This window comes from the organism of the source record quoted next, unplaced genomic scaffold (assembly GCF_019419815.1).
Source record: "Pyrus x bretschneideri cultivar Hongxiangsu unplaced genomic scaffold, Pyrus_bretschneideri_v1 Contig32, whole genome shotgun sequence".
Lineage (NCBI taxonomy): Eukaryota > Viridiplantae > Streptophyta > Magnoliopsida > Rosales > Rosaceae > Pyrus > Pyrus x bretschneideri.
The window spans coordinates 2,580,853-2,604,690 of record NW_025999635.1 but is presented as its reverse complement, the minus strand read 5'-3'; the positions used below and the strand labels follow the sequence as shown (position 1 = coordinate 2,604,690).

Genomic DNA, 23,838 nt, shown 5'->3' with positions numbered 1-23,838 from the left:
TTTTTTATTAACAATATTATTTACACTAAAGGGGTGGGCGAGTGGGTTAAGCCTCACAATGGGCAAGCAATATTGTAGTTTAAATTTTCCTTTGGCAGTGAAGAGGGATACCACTAGACCGTGGTTTATGTCTCTTAAGTGGCTAAGATTCACCGTTAAATTCTATAAACTTTTTAGCACACATTCAACGGTTAAATTCCGCAATGTATTGTTGTGATTTGCAACTCAAATTAGAGTGATGCAAAAAATTGGTTTGTTACATATTTCATTTTAGAATCCTATTTAGGCCAATTGTGTCCTATTTGGGTTGGGATTTTCATATTTTTGTTGGATTTTATCCTTATAAGATAAGGATTTGATTTTCTTGCCTACTAGGTTTTGGATTTTATTTCCTTTTAGGATTCTTGTGTAAACCTAAATCCTATACTTTATAAAATAGGACCTTAGGGTTAGTTTATTTTGTGTGCTATATCTGTGTGGCAATTTGGTGAGCGTTAATTTGTGAATTTGAGAGTTAGAGAGTAATTTGTGAGAATCTTCTTCGTTTGTTTGGAGTTCTCTTCTCATGTTTGGTTAGGGTTTGTAATTTGTGGAATTTAGTTAAACAATACATAGCATTTTTAGTTCGTACAATGAAAAACTAACTATAATATACAATATTTAAGAAACTAAAGAATATCTTGATAAATTAATAAGTTATTAATACATTGATAAATTAATAAGTTATTGTATTTAACTATATACTATACATTCATGTATGCAAGTATAACATGGTCACCTATTCTATCCTCTAATTTAAGAAAAGATATTCGGTAACGCTGTCTGACAAGGACGAGTCTCATATAATGAGCAAAATCTTACACGAATTTGTCTGCTAATTAGGAGAGCAACTTAAATGACCAGGTGCACCGCCACAATTTCTTCCCTATACACTGACACTATGCCATATGAAATAGATTGGATTGAGATACTACCGTAACGATGTATCCGATTCATCTAAGTCCTACCTAATTTGATATTTATGATTAACAATCTTTCCTGACAGATTAATCTAAATCCCATGCGAGGTCGATGAAGACGACATCAGAATTGGAACCTAGTGTAGCTACTACACATGAAATTAATTGAAAAAAAAAAGAAGGAAGCCAAAGGTGTACGGTTCAACTTTCTCAAAGGTTTGATCAAAATTGGAATAAAGGGCCCAGATGCTTTCTCATGCTAGTTGCAGAAAGATGGACTATACCTAGACGATTAAAGGTTAAAAAGGATAATCAAGTTGCTCATGTTGCTTTGGAACTTTTTAACGCTGAGTGTGTGGTGTTTACAAAATTGATATGTGCAAAAGTGACAATAACGCGCACTAAGTTGTTTTTACACGATCTTAGTCCATACATTTAGTCGGTAGAGAAAAACGACTCTAATAAAACAAACATAGTCGTACCATATTACACAATATAGGGTTCATTTGGAAGTGTTTTCAAAATAACTGAAAGCGCCTTTAGTGAAAATGTTTTTGAAACCAATCCCTTGTAAAAATTCAAGTGGGATCCTAAAAAAAACACTTTTAAGTGCTTCATGCAAGAAACATATATTTGATACTTCTTCCAAAAACCACTTAATGTGCTTTTGGAACCCAAAATCGATTTTACCAAAAGTGTTTTCAGTCATTTTAAAAGCACTTTCAAATGAGTTCATAATTAACTGTTAGAATAAAAAAAAACCATGATGTCATTTTTGAAATTAAGAGTCTCGTTCTCCTTGACACTGGTGACTAAAGACTCATGATCAATCATATTTGAATTTGATATTAACTGTTAGAAATTAGACATTAAAAAATGTTTATTTATTCTTCACCCTTGTTATCAAGTCTAAGATTGAGTGATCATGAATTTTTTGATCACCCGATGATCAAAAGAACATTTGTAGCGCACTCAAATCCATATTCATTAGATTCATCTAAGTAGCCAAAATAGTAGAGGCTTACTTATTGTTTGGCTAGATATAAGTAATAGTTACAAAAGAACTTAATTCTACTTTTGAAAGGAGATTTTTTAGTATGCATCAGTGCATATTGTTCAATGATATTCGTAGTCATTGGACTATTAGCCGTTGGATCATTGGTTGCACATTAAACACTCTGTTCATCCCATGCATGCTTTACACATGAATATAGTAGAGCTTTCGTAAAAAATAATAGAGGATTGCATATCAGGGTTTGTTATGAATAATACCAAAATCTTTTAAAATAAAACTCGATACACACATGAGTGAGCTTCTCCCACCTTATATTGATGTTAGAATTGAATAGAATTTAGCAGTAAATCCACACTGATACACAAGTACAACATGGCCAGCCACATACAAACTAACAAATTATTATAACACAACGAAGTAAAATGTTAAGAGTTTTGAAATCAAACGAAATAATTATTAAACGAATCATTACACTCTACAAAGAGCAAAGCACAATGCTTGGCTAGACCGAAACAAATGGCACAATGATGACGCAAAAAGTGTAGCCACCATCAACAGTGGCATTGGCTCCAACAGCTAAAAATATCAAAGCAAAGGACCAAGTTGCCGAATGTCAAAAATGCATATTGGCATTTCTTACGTGGAAGATCCTGCATCCTACGATGGATTGACGCAGATGGATGCTTATCGAGTGGAATGCAAACTCAGCATCTTAGTAGTGGTCCAGTGGAGGGCAAGTCGTTTTTGCATATAAAGCAAAACAATGGCGGAAAGTAAAAATTTTTATGGGAAGAAATGGTAAAGCAATACGTTAGATACTGTGGAATTTTCAAAAGAGTGCAGAGTGAGTCAGCAGCCACATCGGCCAATGACATGTCTGCTTTTTCCCTAGTGGTTGCAAGATCATTCTACGTGTGATGCAACCACAGATTAATCTAAGATCAACCTCAGCCATCCCAAGTGCAAATCCAGGAGGAAATTCGGTCAGGTTGTCCTACCATGTCATTTTGTAAGGCATTTGTCACGAGAATATGAGATTCTTCAAGTTTTTTGAAAGCCGAATCTTTGCTGATAGCACTTAATTTGATATATATACCTTAATTACACAATTTTACTGAAATTTTCAAGTGTAATGTCACTGCGCATTATGAAACAATAGGAAAAATAAAAAATGTAAATTCTTATGAGTAGATATTTGTAACTTTATTCTTTGTCTATATGATTGATTTGGAGATGTAAAGTTCTGGATTCTGTCTCTCAAATCATGCAAATATTCAATCTGTACCCACATGAAGACCAAAGAAGGATTATAAAGCAAAGAAAATGATATAAAAGGTAAGATCATGCGCATGCCTGAAATATGCCTATAATATATCATACATACATGCATATATTATATACGGGATTTCTGCGGTACGGCATAAATCTTGCTGGATAGTTACGGGATGTATACATGTCTATTTTACAATTCAAATGTTCAAAAACATCCGGGGGCGGTATGCAAATTCCTGAAGGGAAAAAGCAATTTACCATTCATTTCCATTCACATTTCAGACATTACACTTTGTGGCCTACTGGAGTTTTACCATTCTGCAATGTTCAAGAACTACGTACGAAATTGAAAACCTTATTAACTAATCAATCCAACGCGAACATGATAAAAAGACGAACACAGAAATTTTGAAGAAAATCATTTACTTGGATTTTCAATCCATGAAGACAACAAACAGGCCTGTTTTTATCCATGAATCTGATGTCTTGCGGACTGCATTAGATACAGCGAATTTTGAGGTGTGGCATGAGCAGCATAATGAGCGCGACTACACAGTTTCTGCGGCTGCATCTTGATTCCATCTGCATCTACGTCATACGGAGATGGATCAAAGAGATTGCCATGGGTAGAGTCGAAACCCATGGCAGCTCCTTCATCATCAGCCGCATTCCAGTCAAGTAACACGTTCAGCGATTCAGTGGACTTCTGCTCCGGCAGAAACTGGTCTGAAGGAGGCATGTTAGTTTCTGACTGTGCATCGCTTGTGAGGTTGACAGTAGTAATGTCATGGATGCTTGGCCTCCTTTTATCTTTCCCTCCTGAATGCTGCCTCATGAAGTATTTCTGAGCATGGCTTGCTACTTGTGTGGGAGTTTTGGTGACCACGTAATTCCGGGAGATGTTTCTCCAGTCCCCTTTCCCGTACTTTAGAAGTCCCATCAGAAATCGCCTATGATTCATACCAGCAATTTGTGTCAAAAAATATACCAAGAAATCAAACTGTAATCTAGACAATTGCGATTTGACTAACATATTTATTCACCACCATACTTCGAGGAGAATCAAGAGTCTTAATTAAGGCCGAGGAAAGTAGAAGGTAAAACTAGGAGTGCGGAAATCACTCCGCTACATCAAAATCAAGTTGGATTTGAAGATTTAAATAGATGACTGCTTTTGAACTGTATCTAGAACATGAAGTTATAGTGGTTCATAACAAATTAGTTGCAAACTACAGCATGCTTTAGGTCAGTTGGCTTTGACAGTTTATTAGCCGTCCATTGCACCCTTTGGATCCTCTTCCGGTTGATTAGAGTAAGCTTAGAATATCGTTTTGTCATAAAAACTACTTTGAAAAATAAAGAAAACACAAGTTTAATCCACATATTTTCCTCTATTTTCATAGAAAATGAAATAATCATTTTAAATAGGTCTTGCACATTAATGCTACGTTGCATGTAAGAATTGTCCATTTACTTGAATTTAGAACTAGCACAAAAATTAAAGGCAATTGTAAAAAAAAAAAAAATGGATGGAGATAAACCTGTGTTCTTCTTGTGTCCATGGAATTCCCTTTCTCCTTTCCTGTTCAGAACCCCTCGTCGCCAGCGGCCTCTTTCGATTAGCATCGAAATCCCGATCATCCCCTAACTCCAATCTGAAATAAGACTGAGGGTACCCCGGAGGAATAGGAAACCTCCCGGATTCTATTTCACAAACATCTTCCTCCAGCTCCTGGTACTGCTTCATCACGTCGATCACCGTCTTCCCCGGAATCATCTCCGCCACCCTCTGAAACCTGTCCGGGCTTTTCTCATCGAACATAGCTAGAGCACTCTCAAACATCTTGTTCTCCTCCTTAGTCCACTCCGAGCCCTGGCTCTCCTGGAAGAAATACAAGGTCTCCATGCTTTTCCAAGTCGAAAAAATATGCAGGAACTGCTTCACTTATTCAGTCGGAGGCCATTGAAGTAAAGCTTAAAAAGGCATTCAATTCAGAATTTTTACTGGGAATCAAGAATCTCCTTTTTCCATGATAGCATGAACCAAAGAATCTTGGAACGAGTCCACTTTTTGGGAATCGGGGAGAACCTTGGAAAACCCTGAGAAAAATCTGATTTGGTTTGTTGGGTATAATCCCAAAGAGAAGGGGGGAACCCCAGATGAAATTTTGGGATTTGAACGAAATTAAGCTCAAAGGTGAGGGCTTTATAGCAATCTGAAAGCAACCCACATCGTAAAAAGTTGAAAACTTGTGAAATTTAACCAGAAAAAGACCGAAAGATGAAGGATTGAAAAGCAATAAAATACCCAGTTGAGAAAAAAGATAGATTCTAGGGGAATTACGGCTGAGAAAAGCGGGAAAAAAGATTTACTGGCTTCGTTGCTTTGAAGAGAAGGAAGAGGAAAAGATGAATGTGTATATATAGGTGTATATATAGACTGGGAAAGGACAGTGAGAATCAAAGAAATTGATCAGAACCACTTCAGCAACTGTTGCATTCTGTGATGGCTGTGTGAGTGTACGATGCATCCGTTGAGAGAGATGTGATGCGTGACACACGGCGCGGTGGGATTGGACTGTGGGGACATGAATAGTCAGAGAGGTTTGGATTTCTCTTCTCCTTTTTTGCCGGGGGGGGGGGCTAAAATTCGGATGTTTATCTATCTGCTGAGTGGGTCGTTAAAGTTTAAAAAAATGGGAGTTTCTGTTGTGTTCTCTGGCTTTCGTGTAATGGGATTGAGAAACAAGGCATTTTGAAAGTATCATTCATTAATTGATATTTTGGTTAAATTAGGTACGGATGGATATCGTTCGGATTTCGTGTTGGATTAATTTTACTTTTAAAAATCGTCACCAAACCAATTACAGTAAAACAGTTTAATTGAATTTGATTACAGCAAGAATCACTAATTTTGATTAGTGGTGGACACAGTTCGAAGAACTTGTGAGTGTAAGTGAAACCAAAATCAAAACCGAAACTGAAACCAAAACTTTTTGCAAATATGTTTGTGATGAAACCAAAATTTATGAGGAAGCTATACATTCTTTCTCTTGCAAATATAATAGTCATGAGATCGAGAGGCCAGAGCACCATTGCCTCTAAGCAGTGGATTGTCGAAGACTAAATATAGCGATGATATTTTAGTGTGGTTGAGTCTATACTAAATGTATGGACTCTAGCAAATAATCAATTAAAATCTGACATCTAATATGAATATTTAATTAAATGTTTATTAATATTTGCGATGCATTTGGTTTTGGGTTTATTAAAACATGACATTTAATATGAATACTTAATTAAATATTTATTAATATTTGCGAAGCTGTTCGATTGCCAAAATTAAAACCAAACCCTACAATGTGGTTTGGTTTCAAAGCGGAAACCATTTCAAAATAAAAAAACCGAACCGCTCCATGCGGTCCGATTTGATTCGTATTTTCCTTTCGGTTTTCGGTATCAAGTGCCCACCCCTAATTTTTATGGTTTTCTTTGGGTTGAATCTTATTTCTTTTACATTTTTCAACTTCATCAGCTCAATTATGACAAAATATTTTGTGACTGCTACATATATTTTATTTTCTAGCACATAAATTTCAAAGCTCAATAACTATTATAGTTACAACTAAATCAACTGCTTTAAACTCCCACTCGACATCCTTTTTTTTTTTTTTTCTTTTGGTAACAAAAGGTTAAGGGAGAGGGAAGGCTAACCCATTTAGGGTTAGGGCATACTACGAGCTTCTTTGAGGACTTACAGAGGGGTTCTAGTCTCTTTTTTTGGTTTTCACAGATCGCCCACCAAGAGCGACTGTTGACAACAAGACTTAAATATAAGCCTTAATCTAGCAAAAATAACGATCCTTATCAACTCAACCAACCCTCATTCGCAACTCCCCCTTGACTTCAAAGTTGAACATACACTTTTAGTTATCAGCCTATTGTAGTACTACATGTATAAACAATATAAAGATAAATATACAAGTGGATGTTGGGTCTGATACATTTACATAAGCTCAAAATTACAGTGGAATCAAACCACATAAAACCAATACGATGCAGTTTGACTTTTTTTATTGGTATACCAAACAAATTAGCTACCACGGTTCCAACTTTTCATAAGAATACTCGTAACTTTGGGAAGCTAATTTTTACACTATTTTTATTTTTGACCATCAAACTGAATAAGTCAAACAGAAAACATGAACAAGAATAAACAATGGTGTGTTGGAGGACACAAATGGTTTGTCATTCTCAATTTTCTATTATTTGTTTGTTTGCCTTTTTGCAACTCGCTTGGATCAATTAAATTTAAATATAGCTCAACCGCAATGCATATCAACAAGCGCCTGTAGCTCAGTGGATAGAGCGTCTGTTTCCTAAGCAGAAGGTCATAGGTTCGACCCCTATCTGGCGCGTTTACCTTTTTTAGGTCATTTTTACAAAATATTACTTTTTTTTTAAGGTAATTTTACAAAATAATTCTCTTATTCTATTTTCCTCCCTATTGTTGCTTCTCAATCCAGTTCATATTCTATCTACCCTACACTCTTCTCATGCGTAGAGCCTCAGTCCTCAATTTGAAAGCCGCTCGGGTCGGAAAATCCAGAAAGTTGGAAGATTAGTCGGAGGTGGCGACAGGAACTCATTTGGTTCTTCGCCATTTTCCAATATGAATGCCATCTTAAGCCCCCATGTTGTGTGAACTTCCAGGTGACAATGCAGAAACCAAATGCCTACCGTTCACCAAAAACAATGAAGTTCTAATAAATTACAATTCATTTGTTAATATTGTTAGCATGCTACTTGGAATAGGAGAAATAATGAATCGGGGAAGTCCGTCGAGATGTGTTGGATGGCTCTCTGGTGCTATGACAGCAGTACCTTGTATCTAGCACAATCTGAACAGTCGAATTTGTACTCCAGCGGGTATATTATTGTCCTGTTTTTGGTCTGAATGTTCGCCGGAGATATGCCAGTGTAATCGAAAGGATTTGGAGGGTTTGCCGGAAAATCAAGTGTGTAGACTCCCTTTACGTGTAGTAATATGCTTGAAGAGGGAAGATAGATGGCATCATAAAGCTAACATTGTTCATGGCAGCTACTAGTTTGCTCCCATTGACAGATGTACCACATGGATTTACACCAACAGAAATGGTGAAAAAAACGAATATTCTATGGTTAATTGGACGTTGGCAGGAGAGGCTGCTATGAAGGACTTGCCAATGCCCTGGTTTGCTGTTAGAGTTGCATTTGTGATTTGGCCTGGACTCATGAATATTGTATCAGTTTGGAACGGCTTAGTGTAGGAGGCATCGACTTCTCCAGCGGTTAGGTTGGGCCCGGCTATACCTTGAAGAATAAGTCATCATTTAGCGCGGCGTTCACGATGCGTGGCAAGTAGGTCTTGCCACTTTCAACATGTATAGTGTAGCCCCCCATTTCAGTACCCTGAGAAGAGCAACCAGGAAAAGGTCCGGCATGGCCACTGATGGTGTGTGCATCCGAGACATTTGGTGGCAGGCCAGACTATATAGATTGATGGACCACAGCTTCAACATCTGATTTTCTCCATTTAGCTGCAATCAGTAGACCTTATTTAGCAGTTCGGCCTAAACTTGATTATTTCAATATATTGTGAGCTAGTGAATGTTGTGACTAGACATATTAAATTGGACAACAGTGCAACATATTGCGACCGAAACCGCCTCAACTTACCTGAGATGATAAATTTTCCTCACAAGTGTGTGAAAGGGGTAAGGAGTGCCTCTCTTAGGCAAGATGATCATAGCATCGTGTAGAGCGGTCCTTAGCCAAGAGTCGTGTGCATGCCAAAGAAGTGTGCCTCTTCGGCCTGTAAGTGCGAAATTGTAGATATAGTTTTGGCCAGGTTGTGTGGGGCATTGTGTGATATATGCTGGCCCTTCTGACCAACTTGTTCCAAGTTGCTTTACCTCATGCCTTCCATTACCAAAATTATATGATTAATTTATTAGGATTTCATCAACTTTTAAGATGACAATGTAATTCAATTAAAAAATGACAGACATTTAAAAAAAGTAAAATTGGTCCTTAAATTTGGATGTATATCATCTTTTAGTTAAACTGTTATGTCATTCAGTATTGTCACGTGACAGGAACAGTCCCGCATATATAAAGATTTCTTGTATATTTGTGGGAATGGAATAGTTCTCACCAGTTGATCGTCACACTGATTCACATGGTTGGTGACCTTTGCAATTACTGTATAATCTTCCCTTGCATATGGAGCTGGTCCGGGGAACTTCCCATTCATGGTGACGATGGGCTTCGACGAACAAAGATTTGTTGTGCTCTTGAAGACCACCTGCATATATAATCCAGCCATTAATGTTACACTAGTACTGAAACATCAATACATGCGAGCTTAATTTGAAACAAGACACTGAACTTATAGTGTCGAATCAAGGACTCAACGAATGCCGGATACAAGAAGGCAACCAACAACATTGTTCAAAATTGAATCCCTAAGAAGTCCATGTTTGTCTGGGAGCTCTCTGATGTGTGTGAATTGCATATTACACAATTGGACTGTACAGGTGGTTAAGTCAAGAACAATATCGGTGTTCGATCAATTAGTAGTTAGATACTAGATTGCCTCTCTAAAACCTTGAAACCATAACAATTTCAGTTCAACATAGCATAGGTGTACGAAAAGGAATAGAAAAAGAACAGAAAGTTGAGTTTTATTTTTTTTTTACTTAAACAAAAACATGTACAATAACATTCTACTCAAACTTTCTTGGATGCTGCTTCTAAAGCAGCTTCAATCCTATTAATGCAAGACTTATACAGAAACCCTAGATAATCTACAGTGCTGTCCTCACATGCACCTTCTACGGGGTTGACCTCAAATGACCAGTCAACTAGGGTTGACTCATCCCCATAATCTACAAGCTTCAGTGAATTTACAGACCCATCCAACCCTACGTTGCTTGCTTCCAGTTTGTACGCATAACTATGTTGTGATGAGTCCATGGACACCAACTTCTCCTTGATCCATGACCTGTCTCCATCGTCTTGAGGGAACATGAAGCCCGAGACTAACCGAACATATCCTGGAACGCCTTCCTCTCCAGCTAGATCAGTGCAGCGCTCAACCATCGGCATCCATTCGGCTAGTCTTTTGGTTTGAGAAACCATGCTCCATACTTTGTCTATAGGAGCTTCAACAATGCCCCCTACTGTTCCGCGCCATTTGGCAGTTCTGGCCTCAGATGCCTGAAGAAAAAAATCTGGAACTTTGAGTTCTATGATTTGACCAATAACTTTAGCAAATTCAAAATCAAATGTTCATAAGTTAGTACCTCAAGAAATTAAGTGTGAAAAGAGAAAATTGTAGCTATATTATTACTTGAGAGATAAAATCGCGTCGTTCTCATATATGGATAAAATAGAAAAGGGAATGTAGTAATCATACCATGCTTTTCTGTGTTTTCCTGACAGATAACTTGGTTGTAGGAACAGTATTTCCAATGAAAGCAGAGCTGTTCATGAAGGAATATGTCATGAAACAATATATGGTCTTGGAATGTACCTTTGGAAGACAAAAAGGGTTGGATCTTATTAGGGGATACTTCACGGCATAACTTAGGAATTTACAAAATTTTGGATTACTACAGTCATTAGAATTTATTTTTTATTGTTTTTTCGAGGGTTCAATTTCTTGTCCGTATAAATGCCATATCATTAAATAGAAAAATAAACACTCACTCTAATACCATATTAAAATGTGAACATCCAACTTAAAATCAATCTGATTGCTGTTATTAAAGGCTTTAATTTACAAATATGTGACTCTATCTCGACATGACGTGAACTACGTAACTATCTTGTGTTCAAACTAAAACATGCGTCGAATCCCGCAAATTTGACCAGCAACTTAATCATCATGCTAATCACATGTAAACATTGCTACTTTAGATAATTTGAAAGCCTTTCAATGCTTTGTAAACACGCACCAAATTGCTATATATAGTATGGTGAATAAGGTGCACAACTGCACATATACCTAATACAAACTATGACGATATACTAAATTAAACTTGGATCCATTTCCACCACCTTTGGAAAATTTGTGCACCATTATACGAGAAAGGAATGCATGGCTTAAGCAGCAGCTCCAACAGGCACACCTTTGAGCCTGGATGATCCGTATAAAGTTTCTTCGAATCGGATTATCTCATTTTTTGATCCATAAGCAACCTGAGTTCTATCGTCAAGGTTAACAACGACCTTGTCTAGCACAGACTGCTGACCATCACTACTATAACCTCCAGCATTCTCAATCAACAACCCTAATGGAGCTACCTCAAATAACAGCCTCAGCTTGGCTTTCGTCGTTGGAGATATCACGTTTGTGAAAACCCCTTTCTCTTTCACAATTATCTGCACACAAAGAAACCATAAATTGGTGATCCTTTTAAGAGTGCTAATTACCAAACACAAATTAGCAGTTATATGTGTGTTTGATTAAGAGGAAGTCGAGACGACCTGATTGACATCCGGCACCATTCCTCCGGTGTATCTCAACGTGTACTTCTCTTTTACGTAGTAACTGATCAACTGTTGATAAACAAAAAAAATTTGACAAAAAATTAATGAATCTGCTTAGTATAGTGAACTTACTGATTAGTAGTGCAGTAATGAAATCATATTTCTCTTTAAACCTTGTCATAGTCTGGATTGTCAAATGTGGCTCTCAAATTCCCGGGCGAAAACATTTTTCCTTCACCAATCTCTGTTGTCTCTTTGACATGTTGCCACTTTCCTGAGCAAGACATTCACTTGAGATATCGATTTACAGCCAGCAGGATTGAGCACCTCATACTTTTGATGAACATTTTTTCTTTTTTGGGAACATGAGAGGTTTAAATAATTAAATTATTGTTTCAATGTTACCTTCATCAAGAAGAAGAAATTCGTGGGTTCCGGGGAAGCCCTTGATAGCAAGAACATATGTAGTTCTAGGACCGTAAATCCCCATGGCTGCAGCAACTTGGTCTCTTCCTGTTACCCCAGTTAACTTATCCCCTGGCCACACACCAAAGATTGTCCCTACTGTGAAGTTTGTGTCGACAATGCTGGAGCCATCGAGCGGATCAAAAGCAACACTAAATCCACCTGCTCGTATTGCAAAATTCGATAATTAGGCTAACCCTTTTGATCATCTCATCCTCCGTGACAAGAAATAAACAAATTTTAAGATCGGAGAGCAATTCAAGATAGGACTTGCTGACCTTCAACTGGGCCTCCCATGTCTTGGAGTTCTGGAACCTCTTCAGAGCAAGCGTATTTGCAGACGTGCGAGTAACTTAAGGCCTAAGGCATCAAATGTAACAGGCATTAATTTCATTGCTGATCCTGAAAATATACAAGTCCTGTATTCTGATACATTTGCGGAAGAATGACTTTCAAATTTCATCCGGACATTCAAGCACAACTGAAACTTATCTTTCCGTTACCTCAAACAAAAGCTTGTCAGCAAGCATATCCACGGCGAGCTGCTCATCCCCGAAAGAATTAATGCAGGCTGTTCCTCCACAAGAAGCTGTTCTGACCTTGAAGGATATAGTCCTCAATGCTTCTCCCATGCTTAACAGCAACCTGATCAGTCCCTTATCCGGGGTTGCCTTTGCAAGAAACTCCTCCTACAGTGGCAATAAATATTTTCACAAAATTTACATTTTCAATGTTGCTTAGACGAACTTTCATTTTCCAAACTATTGTTACGTTGAACAAAAGTTGTTCTTTTGTGTAACTCACCAGGCTATCGCCGATCTCACACTTGGTCACATGGGAGGGCTGTTTTGTTCTAGAAAACTTGAGCGATGATCGTGGAACTTGTCGTAGTGATTCTCCGAAGAGGGAGCTTGATTTTAGGCCCTGCAGTCGCAAGGAAGCTCCAATTACACCATGTGATGATACTCGCAATAAGTTTTATGTGATGACTCATGCATAAAATTGAAATGAAATACTAATAACCTTGGAGCTGAAAGATGGAGCCACAACTGAAGTGGAATGCTGGTGAGTTGAAACGCCGGTAGCCGGCAGGAGCGCCCTGGCGGATGAGCAGCAAGCTATGGTGGCCTCCATGCTTTTGGAAAATACTACTCCAGAGATTGATATTCTGATCAACAATTTTCAGTTGTATACTTTGTCTTGTTGGGGGATACAAGATAAGGCGGGAAACGGCGTTTCGACACGTGGAGGCCGACGAGTAGATGTGCTGACAAAGTGTTCTGTGGCTTTGCTATCTGCCCTGCTCCTCCCAAGAGATATCGTAACCCACTGTTTGTAAGTTTGTGTGTGCCCAACCGCCTTCGGTTCTGCTTACGTATTATTCCCGGTCGTTTGTATTGACCAAGGGACCTTTAGGCCTCAATTGGTATTGAGGATTGAATGTAAAAGGATAGTCCTCGAAATTAGGTATTTTTGAAAGTAGAGAAGAACAATGTCTCATTTAAAATAGATTAGAAGACGATTAGATATTAAGAAAATTTATTCGTGTGAAACCTTTCATTTTGAGAGAATTGATATGGATAACTTTTTTGTTTTCACAAAAGATAGAATAAATCTATACTAAGTTCATCTAAATTACGAGAGAAAATTTGACCACGCTTGAATGCAAGGACGAAAACTCTTAACCACGTAAACTACAAATCACTTTCAAATGGATAACTTTTCTTCTTGAGTTATCTATCTCCTACCTTCAAAATTTAAGTGCTCACAGGAAAAGTGCTTATTGTGGCTGATAAGAGAATCAAATATTACATGGCTCAATTTTTTGGTAGCCTGTCGAATCGCGACAAATGTCAAGACGAGAATATTATATATAGTTCATTCTGATCTGTATAATATAATACTGGATGATGCTGTAGGGATGGCTGGACACGTCTGACAGTTGGCATTAATACAATAATGCTTCATAGCCAATTGGTTTTCCAAATTGCAATAGCAAATACAAATGCATCTTTTTAATGATAATTATGGAACTAAAACCATTAATTAAGATTAATTAATTTAAGAGTCGGTTTGGTAGCAAATTCTACTTAACTGGCCCACAACCTCAGAAGATTATGATTTCTCAAACCATCCTCGCCAACAAAAGTCATATATAGTAAAACACAAAATATAACTTTTTCATTATTCAATTCAAGGATTTAGACTTGCCATTTAACATTACATTCTCGTAATATTTTTCTTTATTTGTAAATAAGAAATCTTATACTCAAAACATAATTTTTTTCATTTTTCCTAAGAAGGGAACCAGTTGGTGGCTTTGGCGTGGCAGTCCACCGTTCCAGAGCCCGAGAGGACTCAAAACTCAAATTTGAATTCTAACATTTGAATGGTGGTATATATCAAATATGAGAAGATAAGATCTAGTCAACTATAATTAGGTAACAAACTCACCACATATGAGAATGGAACATGAGATCTCCCACTAACAAAGTAACAAGTAAATGAAATATATATATATATATACACACACACTAGACCGTGGTGTTTGTGGCAAAAGTGTCAATGATTAGAAAAACTACACTAATTAAATTCGGTCTAATATTATCATTTTCACTTGCAACTTATACGATGAGTTTGAATTCGATAGCAAATTATAATTGATCTTACAGCACAAAAGTGTACCTAGTGGAGTGTTTCTTTGTATGACAAGTAGCCTCTGGTTCATGGGACCTGTAAAGTAAAATCATAATGATTGCTAATTTTAAGAAGGGAAACTTCTTCAAGTCTCTCTCCCCCATCTCCAGGAACACGACAGAGAAAGAGAGAGCTGCCTTGTCACACAATCTCTCCAATCCAATGTTTCTCTCTCTCAATTATTCTATATCTCTCTCTCTCCCCCCTGTAGCTTCAGTTATTTAGTTAAATATGAAAATAATATTGTGGAAAATAATGAAAATAATATTGGATTGGTCAAATGATCTGCAAATCGGCAGATGGTCTTTCTTGTCCCAACTCCCGACGCAACTCATGCTTTTTTATATATATTTATTAATGTATTTTTTCATGAAATTGATGTTGTTATTGGATTTGGTCTAACTGGATATAGTTGAATGGTGGATTCCGGAATATGATGAGATTCAACTGAACAATGAACAAGCTGCTGGCTCTAAGGGGTGCATCTGAAAAACTGTAAGTATCAGATTCAGAGAATGAGGTTTCTTTTGTAAATTTATCGTTTTTCGCGGTGATTTCCTCGAATAATTTGAGAATCTGAGAAGTGGTTATGGTGGCTGTTGCGTTGTCATGATGTTTAATGTCACTTTTGTAGGTTGCAGGTGATCCTTCTGTGAACAGGAAGGGACCTGGAGTTGTTCTGCAGAATAATTGAGCTGGTGATTTGTCTTGGATTTTAACCATGTCTGCCTATGGACGTCATATGGAGCGCGAGTACTCCGCCCAGAGTCTTTCGGGTGGAGGTTCAGGTATGTGATAACATTCTTCAGATAGTAGGAAGCGTTTCTGCTCATAAGCGTTTTTTTACAAGTGCTTTTGTTAGGTGGTAGGCCAGTGAAATGTTAATACCTTTAGGCCTCGTTTGGTGTTTAAGATCTATAGATTTGGTGTATGTTGAAGGAAGAAACGTATGACATACGAGTTATTCAATCCAACCCTAGGCACCAAACAAGCCCCGAGGCCTTCGTTCATATAATCAGAAGCATGTTGAGCTTTTAATTAATCAACTATTGATTTTGTTCAATTTCATGGACACAGAGAGGGCAAGCAGTTATGCCATGGAGACGGGGTTCTACATGTCGTCTTTTGCTACGGCAATCTTCATTGGTGCACTCGTAACTGTTGGGGTCTTATTGATCACCTTGCTGATTGCACTGACTGTAATGCTGCAGTCTTGCGAAAGTAAGAGTCATGGAGTCGTTGAGACTCAGAAACTGAGTTTCGATTACAATCACTGCCAGATCTTCTCTCTGCATATGGAACTCAACGCCGTTGAAGCAGATCGCTTCCCTTCAATATGCAGGGTTGTTGCCCTTCAGTACATTAAAGAAGGTCAATACGCAAGAGACTTGAATTCTACCGTGTCGATGATTCAGGATTATTTCAGCGGCATTTCCCCAACACACGATGGTCCGGACGTGGTCTTGATCGACATAGATGACATTCTTTCTTCAAATCGTAGACTGCACCGGTAATTTAATCTCCTTTTAGTCCTTGAAGCATTTGTTCTTACATAGTTCCGTCTTTCGAGCTATCCATTTCCTTGTGCACAGATATGATCAGTATGGTGGTAGTGATTTTGTGGAAGAGGCAAAGCATCTGAAGCAGATGTTTATTCTGAGATTATATATGGAACTTCATGCTGGTGGTTGGCCCTTGATTCTGCTCTCAAGAAAACCGGAGGCAGAGCGAAATTCTTCCACAGAGGATCTTATATCTGCAGGATATAGAGCTTGGTCTTCATTGATTATGAGGTATTTGTTACCATGCAAATGCCCCTTTCTTTCTGTAGTCTTTTGGGTAAAATTAGTTGGAGGTTTCTGAGTTCTGATTGATCGTTCTGTTTTCGGCAGATCGGAAGATGAATTGCGTATGGAGAGCCATGACTACTTCTCGAAACGAAGGGATGCGATGCAGAGAGAAGGCTTCCGCGTCATAGCCTCCATAAGCAGTCATATGGATGCTCTAAGAAGTCCATTTTCAGGCGAGCGGATTTTCAAGCTTCCTAACCCAATTTATTACAATTTTTCACATCAAATTGAGGACATACATACAGACGTGGGCGTCGCCACATTTGCTAAAGTAAATGTGCTCTCCCGTATATACCCGAGTTTAAATTCCTTTGCCGTTTAGACTAGTTTAAGTAGAATATCGCTTGTACACGTACACCAAAATAGATGTTTTTCCATGTTGGCACCATAGATATTTGCAGTCCATACAGATTTTCAGGAGATTTCTGATCTGAACTCTCCGCAGCCATGTAAATAGCCTCAGTTCTGCTCTGAGTATTCTCTTGTAAAAAAGTTTCAGTATAATTATTGATAATCGCTCTTCATGTGTTGCTTAAGTTTGCCTAAATATGTGCACTTAATTGAGTGACGATGAAAAGAAAAAAATCAACTACTTTTCAAAGAACAAGTGAAATCCAAGAGACAAGAAACATCCTAGAACAAAGGCGGGCCGACGGATTGCAGCCGCTGCAACCAAGCAATTCTTACACTAGGCCTTTTCAGTTGAAGAAATATTTCCCTGTATTCCTTTTTCAGGAATACATCTAATGCAAACAAATAGAGATCACTTCCTTGTTCTACTTCCTCCATGGCATCAAGACAGTTGATGCACTCCCCGATGCTATAAGTGGGTTTGCCTTGTGCAAGAGCAAATGTTACGGCATCCAGTTGCTCAACATTGTTCTCCTCTTGATTCGCTATGCCTCCATCTTCTTCTATATGCAAAACGGATGTACTCAAGTTATCGTTGTACTTCCTACGCTTAGCATGAGGCTCTGTCTCTCCGGTATCTATTGTTCCATCAAATATGATTTCCAGTTTGTCGGCGCATTGAGGTTCCTTAAAGCGGAATGAAGCAGCTTCGGGGTCAGTCTGTAACAAAACAAAACCAGCATGATTTAAGAACCTGAAATCATTCATAATCTTCCTAGTTTCCAACTTTGTAGAAATAGTTACTGGCAGTTGTATACCATACCTCTAAGTAACTGGCCCAATCTTCATCATTTGCTCCAAATCGTCTGGTGTTCGGATTCCAACCCATACTAGTTGTGCCAATTAGCTTACACCAGTTTCTCCATTGTTCCTTGGTGACATCCCAATGATTCTTCAACTGCAACCTGTCATACATAAGGCCAGTTTTTTGGTTAAATGATTCAACAATAGTCCTCCAAGCGTCCCTGGTAAAATGTGTCCCAGGTTTGTTCCCTTTCAATGTCTCTTCTAGACATAGATCAATAAATACACCGTGGGATGCAGGCGACCAAATGGCCTTTGCCTTTGAATGGGATGAGCTAGATATGCTCTGCTCACTTGCTGTTGTTAGACGGTGTTCAGATTGAGCCACATAACTCCTTAATGGAACAGCATTTGAAATATGCTCCTCTCCCAGCTCCACAGTCACCAAATCTTGTTCTTCTGAGTGCAGATAGGAGTTGTCTGAGCTATTGCTTTGCCTCCTCTGAGAATCACAAGGTTCCATGTCCCCAGAATCCGTAGTGCCAACAAAAAGGATTTCCAATAGGTCAGGGCACGGGATTTCCTTATGCTGAAACTGTGCAGCTTCAGGGTTCACCTGAGACAAAGCACTCGCAATTACAAATCTGAAATCACGAAAAACCTCTATAGCATCGTTCTTCGAATGCATAACATTAGCATTACCTGTATGTAGTTAGCCCATTCTTCTGCACTAGCACCAAATTGATTGGTCGTAGGATCCCACTTCATACTACTCTCGGCGATGAGCTTAACCCAAACTTTCCATTGCTTCTTGGTGAAATCCCAATGATTTTTCATTTGCTTCTTGGTGTACCTTAAACCCGTCTGCTCGTAGAACCCTTGGATGAGATTCCTCCAACCCTCCTTAGTAAAGTGTGTACCCGGCTTATTCCCTTTGTCCATCTCTTCTAGACAAAGATCAAAGAATACCTTCCGGTGCCCCGGAGTCCAGGTAGCTTTTGATCTTGTTGAGCTATACATCCTTTATCAATTCCAATTTCTCTGACATTTTTCATAGGCATGAACACGATACAATGCGAAGTTCGTTACCTCAAAACAAAAAGTTAAAAACCCAATGTATTTAACATGAAAAAAAGGAACTTGTATGGAAGTGTTTTTAAAATGACTGAAAGCATTTTGATGAAAGTGTTTTTGGGGTTCCAAAGACACTAAGTTATGTGCTTCTTGCATGAAGCAAGATTCACTTGCATTTTCATTACGGATTGATTCCAAAAGCGTTTGCAGTTATTTTAAAAGCGCTTTCAGATGAGCTGGATAATTTGGGCAAACTTCAACATCAAAGCAGCATTGTAATTATGAAAAACCCCATCAATTTTCTTCAAATCATTTTGCAGTCCAAATAAAGAGCAACCTTTTTTTGCCAAAAACTACATAATTTGCAGTTGATTTATTGTTGATAACCTTAATGAGTATAAGGATTGAGTATAAGGATTAGTTTCATAATTCAAGTCTCCAACTTTATATAGTTAAATGCAAAAAATAAGCAGAAAACAAATAAATAAAAACCCATATGATGCAATTAGAGTGTTCATACAGAAAAGCTTAATTGAAGTGACAAAATTGGCATTTGAAACAATCTCCGTGAATCTACAATGCGCTAGCGATTGCATGCTAAAACAAAATAATAAAAAATTGCAACGAAATAGAAAGAGGGCCGGAATTCATACCTGGGATTTAAAGAGGGCCGGAATTCCTTTTTTTTGCAGTTTTACACCATACCCTTTACCCTTTACCTTCCACAAGAAGAAGACGACGACGACGAAAAAGCAGAAGACTCTCTCTCTCTTTCTCTCTCTCTCTCTCTCTCTGAGTGTTTCTGAAACGTGAAAACGACGGCGCACAATCCGAATTTTTATTATTCTTTTTGGGTTTTGTAATAGGTCCACCATGCCCATTTCTGATAGCCTTTCTTTTTTTTTTTTTTTTTTTTTTTTTTTTTTAGCTCTCGAAATGATATTATCATCTTCTTTGGATTTTTAGAGGTCCAATTTGTTCACCTTTTCTAATATTTTAAAGGTGAAATTAGCTTTATTTTCTTGATTTGGGTTGGGTGTGGATTAGGTTTAACAATTCGAAATTTATATTTATAATGTATTGGACCTAATGTAATCATTAATTTAAAACATCATTTTCGTTTTCAATTATATTGTACTAACAAAATGATAACTCCAGTTTCCAAACAAAAAAACAAAATGATAATTCTATTCATTTCTACTAATTAATAAAACTTTATTTGTCAACCAAAAAAATGATGAAAAAACAAATTAGTCTTCTATCGCACAAAAAAAAAATGATGGGCAATAATGTAATTTCACATATTCAAATTTTACTATTTTTTATTAAAGTCTCACATACAAGTGATGTTAAAATACCTCTAATATTTATAAAAAATAAAAAAAAAACCAAAAACAAAAACCTTCCACTCATCTCATGTTCTCTCTCTCTCTCTCCCTCTCCCTCTCTCGTTCTCATTTTCTAAAAAAATGTGTTCATACACACAAAGTGTGTAGGCAAATGCTAGTTTTTATGAATAAAATCAGTTATTGTATTATCGTGTCATTATTTTTATATTCTTTTGCGTCTTATTGGTTTTTATTAGTCTCTCGCACTTTTTATTTTTTACATCGAATTGAATAAATTAAGCGAAAACAATACTCATGATTACATAAGAGTGTGTAGAGGTAGAAAATGGTGTGTGTTTATTATTTTTCAAAGTGTGTTGACATGAACGACTTTCATGTAAATGAATAATCCCGAACACAACCCATGAGACCCTTACTATGGAATTACGGGATCAAAACTGAACAAATTAGGGTCACAACTTATCCCTAATTAAGCTTGTGTGAGAAAATTTATTTGGGAGTTATGAACACAAAAAATTTCAGTGATAAACGAAATTAATTTTGGTCAGTAAAAAGAAATTCCTACCACTTCAACTACCACATTGGGCGGTAAAAATGTATGCTTCCTCTACTTCTACTTCCTAATTAGGCAGTAAAAAGGTAAACTTTACGGGATGCTATTCGTCAATTCATTTACCTGCAGAACTTAAGACACCCAAATTCCCAATCCAATTCAACATGCAGAAACTAATTGAATCTGCAGAATCCAATCATCTCAAAAGAACAACAAATCATCAATTAAACATTGCAGCCAACCAAGATGCTAACTTTCAATTTTCAGATTAAAAATTCAGACCATCCAAACATCCAAGCAAATGAAATTAAGCCACGAACCACGTAATTTCACATCAATTTTCAATTGGCTTCATCAATTTTCAATTGGCTTCATCCAAACATCCAATAAAATCTGTTCATCCCAAGAAGAGTGTTAGTTCAATTGGCTTCATCACAACCACCATTTCCTATATAAAGTACCCTAAAAACAGAGTACAAAAACAGTAATTCCTTTGAGCAGCGATCCAAACTGAACAAATTGAATCCCCAAGACCATCTCCAAGAATCAAAATTACCAGTTAAGTAATCAACAGCAGTTTCTTCATATACCCAATTAAGTAATTAGCAACACCACCTCCATGAATCGAAAACTGTGCCAGTCACCTGCTAATCAAAGCAAGTAATTGAACCCAATTCACAGTCCACTGTGCTAATCAAACATCTCTAAGAACCTTCCAAGAATCAACAAATCGAGCTACCCAGTAATGAAATTAAGCAACTGAATCGGAAAAGCAACATTACCAGGCAAGTAATGCAAACACCAAGAGTTGCCCAACCGCCATGATCAAGATATCCAAGAAACCTCCGCAATCGGACCCAGAATACTGAATCTCCTTGTACTTGCTGGTCAAATTTGGGTAAAGAATCCCCCAATTGCGCCCCTGCTTCACTTGCTTGTCGAGCAGCTCGTAAATGTACGTCTCGGCAACCCCTTCTTTCCTCAGCGGCGTTCCCTTTCCGGACCTCAAATGACACAAAAGCCCCTTGATGTACATCTCGGCGTAAACCGGGTTGGCGTCGATTTCGGCCGGGTCGGTGCTGAAGCTGGGCCACCCAGTCTCGGTCACAATCACCGGAATGTTCTCGTATCCTGCGACAGCCATGGCGCTGATGACGGCGTCGACCATCATGTCGAAGAGGTTCCGGTACCGGACGCCGGTGGTGAGGTCGTCTCGGAATCCGAATGGGTGCTCCTGAAACAGGGGAAACCCGATCGGGATCTCGCTGCGCATCTTGTAGAGGTTGTAGGGGTAGAGGTTGATCAAGAACGAGGAATTGGTGTCGCGGAGGAACTGGAGGAGGGGCCTGATGACGGTGTCGACGGCCGGTTCTTGGAACTGGGCATTGGAAGGCGGGAACGCCGTGGTGATGACGTTGATGAAGGAGAAGGTGGTGGAGACGGAGATCTTATGGATGCCGAGGTCTTTGAGGGAGAGTTGAACGTTGCGGATGGCGGGAAGGAGGAAGGTGGAGAAGTTCGGGGAGGACTCGAGGAGGTCGTTGCCGACGGAGATTGTGGAAATTTTGGTGCGGGGGTAGAAGGGGATGACGTGGATGTAGAGCCAGCGGAGGGCGTTGGAGCGGTTTTCTGCGAGGGGTGGGACGAGCTGGTTGGGGATGGTGAGGAGGAGGGAGGTGTTGGAGTAGAGGAAGGCGCGGACCATGGCGGGGTCGGAGGCGTCGAGTCGTAGCGCGGAGAGGCCGAGGGAGGAGATGGCGTGGGCAACGCGGTCGACGGCGGGAGGGGTGGCGTAGGTTGCGGCGGTGCTGAAGGAGTAGGTGGAACCGACGGTGGTGGAAAGCGAGGTGCTTCCGGGGAGGAGAGAGAGGGTGAAGAGGATGGCGGCGATGGAGAGAAAGAAGCACGCCGCCATGGCTTCTTGGGGCTTTCTTTGGAGGGAGTTTTCGTGGGGTTTGAAAATGAAGAGAGAGAGAGAGAGAGAGAGAGAGAGAGAGAGAGAGAGAGAGGGAGGGAGGGAGTGAGGAAGGCGTGATGTGGAAGCCGGTGGTTGTTAGTTTGTTAGAGCTGTTCGAGCAGAGGAGTTTTGGCGCGGGAACTGGAGTTTGAGGTGGGTGCGTAGTGCGCACCGGGTATTGTTTAGTTGAGAGTTGGCTGTTAGCCGGATAGTGTCACGCTCACACGTAATTCGGGCAGCTATATGCTACTGGGCTTATTTTAAACGCTCAGCCCAAGCCCAGTATCAAAAAACATTGATTTAATTCCTAAAACACTTATTAAAAACATATTTTCAAGTCAAATTATTTTCTATGTATATTTGAACCTTAATTTCTTCAAAATCTATTGCATTTTGTCCACCTTCTGTTTAGCTTACATAAATTACTTACGTCATGATTCAGGTGAAGTGGGAAAACGGTATGAACAGGCCCGGCCCAGATCCAATGTTAGCAGGACAATCGTTTGGGGCTTAAAAAAATTGGGAGCACCAAAATTATTAGGACGGTATATTTATATATGTTTTTATAAGAGTATAAATTTATAAAATTTCGTTTAGTGAAATTTATAAAATTTCGTTTAGTGACAAAGAAATTTAATTATAATTTGTGGTTTTGTTGTTTAAACTTAATGGGAAGGTCTTAGATTCAAAACATCATGTGTGCTTATTTACATTCCAATTTTTACAAATTTCTTTTCATAACAGTATAAATTTATAAAATTTAGCTAAAAGATCAAGAAGTTTAAATTAAAAGCAATGGTTTTTGTTGTTGAAAATTAACGAGAGGTTCTGAGTTCAAAATGCTATGTGCATGTTTATTTTTTTCAATTTTTACAAATTTTTGTTTGGTTGTTAATTTATTTACTAGCTAGTAGCTATGTGGGTTGCTATTTTTAAATATCCGTTCCAATTCAAGTC

At 38.4% G+C, this 23,838-nt stretch overlaps 6 protein-coding genes, 1 non-coding gene and 1 pseudogene across 12 annotated transcripts; 2 read left to right on the top strand and 6 right to left on the bottom strand.

The window, feature by feature from the left end:
• Nucleotides 1–3,483: 3,483 nt before the first annotated feature.
• Nucleotides 3,484–5,800, bottom strand: LOC103936361 (transcription factor DIVARICATA-like). The gene is made up of 2 exons (XM_009346201.3): nucleotides 4,788–5,800; nucleotides 3,484–4,196 (listed from the first exon to the last, which is right to left on the bottom strand). Exons 1-2 carry the CDS (start codon nucleotides 5,150–5,152, stop codon nucleotides 3,713–3,715), a joined length of 849 nt encoding a protein of 282 aa, XP_009344476.2. The 5' UTR covers nucleotides 5,153–5,800; the 3' UTR covers nucleotides 3,484–3,712.
• Nucleotides 5,801–7,591: 1,791 nt separating this feature from the next.
• Nucleotides 7,592–7,664, top strand: TRNAR-CCU. Its single transcript has one exon. It is a non-coding gene; the product is annotated as a tRNA-Arg (tRNA).
• Nucleotides 7,665–7,821: 157 nt separating this feature from the next.
• Nucleotides 7,822–9,765, bottom strand: LOC103937408 (annotated as a pseudogene).
• Nucleotides 9,766–9,964: 199 nt separating this feature from the next.
• On the bottom strand, nucleotides 9,965–11,088 carry LOC103936350. Its single transcript, XM_009346191.3, has 2 exons — nucleotides 10,706–11,088; nucleotides 9,965–10,506 (listed from the first exon to the last, which is right to left on the bottom strand). Exons 1-2 carry the CDS (start codon nucleotides 10,793–10,795, stop codon nucleotides 10,018–10,020), a joined length of 579 nt encoding a protein of 192 aa, XP_009344466.1. The 5' UTR covers nucleotides 10,796–11,088; the 3' UTR covers nucleotides 9,965–10,017.
• Nucleotides 11,089–11,228: 140 nt separating this feature from the next.
• On the bottom strand, nucleotides 11,229–13,467 carry LOC103936339 (sedoheptulose-1,7-bisphosphatase, chloroplastic). Its single transcript, XM_009346184.3, has 8 exons — nucleotides 13,270–13,467; nucleotides 13,051–13,170; nucleotides 12,750–12,935; nucleotides 12,525–12,606; nucleotides 12,187–12,408; nucleotides 11,955–12,055; nucleotides 11,779–11,850; nucleotides 11,229–11,673 (listed from the first exon to the last, which is right to left on the bottom strand). The coding sequence occupies exons 1-8, from the start codon at nucleotides 13,378–13,380 to the stop codon at nucleotides 11,395–11,397; spliced, it is 1,173 nt and encodes a 390-aa protein (XP_009344459.1). The 5' UTR covers nucleotides 13,381–13,467; the 3' UTR covers nucleotides 11,229–11,394.
• Nucleotides 13,468–15,039: 1,572 nt separating this feature from the next.
• LOC103936321 (uncharacterized protein At2g39920) lies at nucleotides 15,040–17,329 on the top strand. 5 transcript variants are annotated; one of them, XM_048590612.1, is made up of 6 exons: nucleotides 15,040–15,107; nucleotides 15,356–15,438; nucleotides 15,578–15,731; nucleotides 16,021–16,453; nucleotides 16,536–16,736; nucleotides 16,836–17,329. In XM_048590612.1, the coding sequence occupies exons 3-6, from the start codon at nucleotides 15,665–15,667 to the stop codon at nucleotides 17,113–17,115; spliced, it is 981 nt and encodes a 326-aa protein (XP_048446569.1). In that variant the 5' UTR covers nucleotides 15,040–15,107; nucleotides 15,356–15,438; nucleotides 15,578–15,664; the 3' UTR covers nucleotides 17,116–17,329. The 5 variants fall into 5 exon arrangements, with proteins under 5 accessions (XP_048446569.1, XP_048446572.1, XP_048446570.1 ...); XM_048590615.1 differs by having other exon boundaries at nucleotides 15,089–15,107; nucleotides 15,585–15,731; XM_048590613.1 differs by lacking the exon at nucleotides 15,040–15,107 and having other exon boundaries at nucleotides 15,145–15,438; nucleotides 15,585–15,731.
• A 29-nt stretch (nucleotides 17,330–17,358) lies between these two features.
• Nucleotides 17,359–19,857, bottom strand: LOC103936313 (L10-interacting MYB domain-containing protein). Of its 2 annotated transcripts, none has more exons than XM_048590610.1 (4): nucleotides 19,676–19,857; nucleotides 18,651–19,037; nucleotides 17,968–18,564; nucleotides 17,359–17,864 (listed from the first exon to the last, which is right to left on the bottom strand). In XM_048590610.1, exons 2-4 carry the CDS (start codon nucleotides 18,966–18,968, stop codon nucleotides 17,427–17,429), a joined length of 1,353 nt encoding a protein of 450 aa, XP_048446567.1. In that variant the 5' UTR covers nucleotides 18,969–19,037; nucleotides 19,676–19,857; the 3' UTR covers nucleotides 17,359–17,426. The 2 variants fall into 2 exon arrangements, with proteins under 2 accessions (XP_048446567.1, XP_009344427.1); XM_009346152.3 differs by having other exon boundaries at nucleotides 18,651–18,989; nucleotides 19,676–19,856.
• A 1,598-nt stretch (nucleotides 19,858–21,455) lies between these two features.
• Nucleotides 21,456–22,906, bottom strand: LOC103937396 (glucan endo-1,3-beta-glucosidase 3-like). The gene has a single exon (XM_009347347.3). The coding sequence runs from the start codon at nucleotides 22,837–22,839 to the stop codon at nucleotides 21,703–21,705; it is 1,137 nt and encodes a 378-aa protein (XP_009345622.1). The 5' UTR covers nucleotides 22,840–22,906; the 3' UTR covers nucleotides 21,456–21,702.
• Between the last annotated feature and the right edge of the window lie 932 nt (nucleotides 22,907–23,838).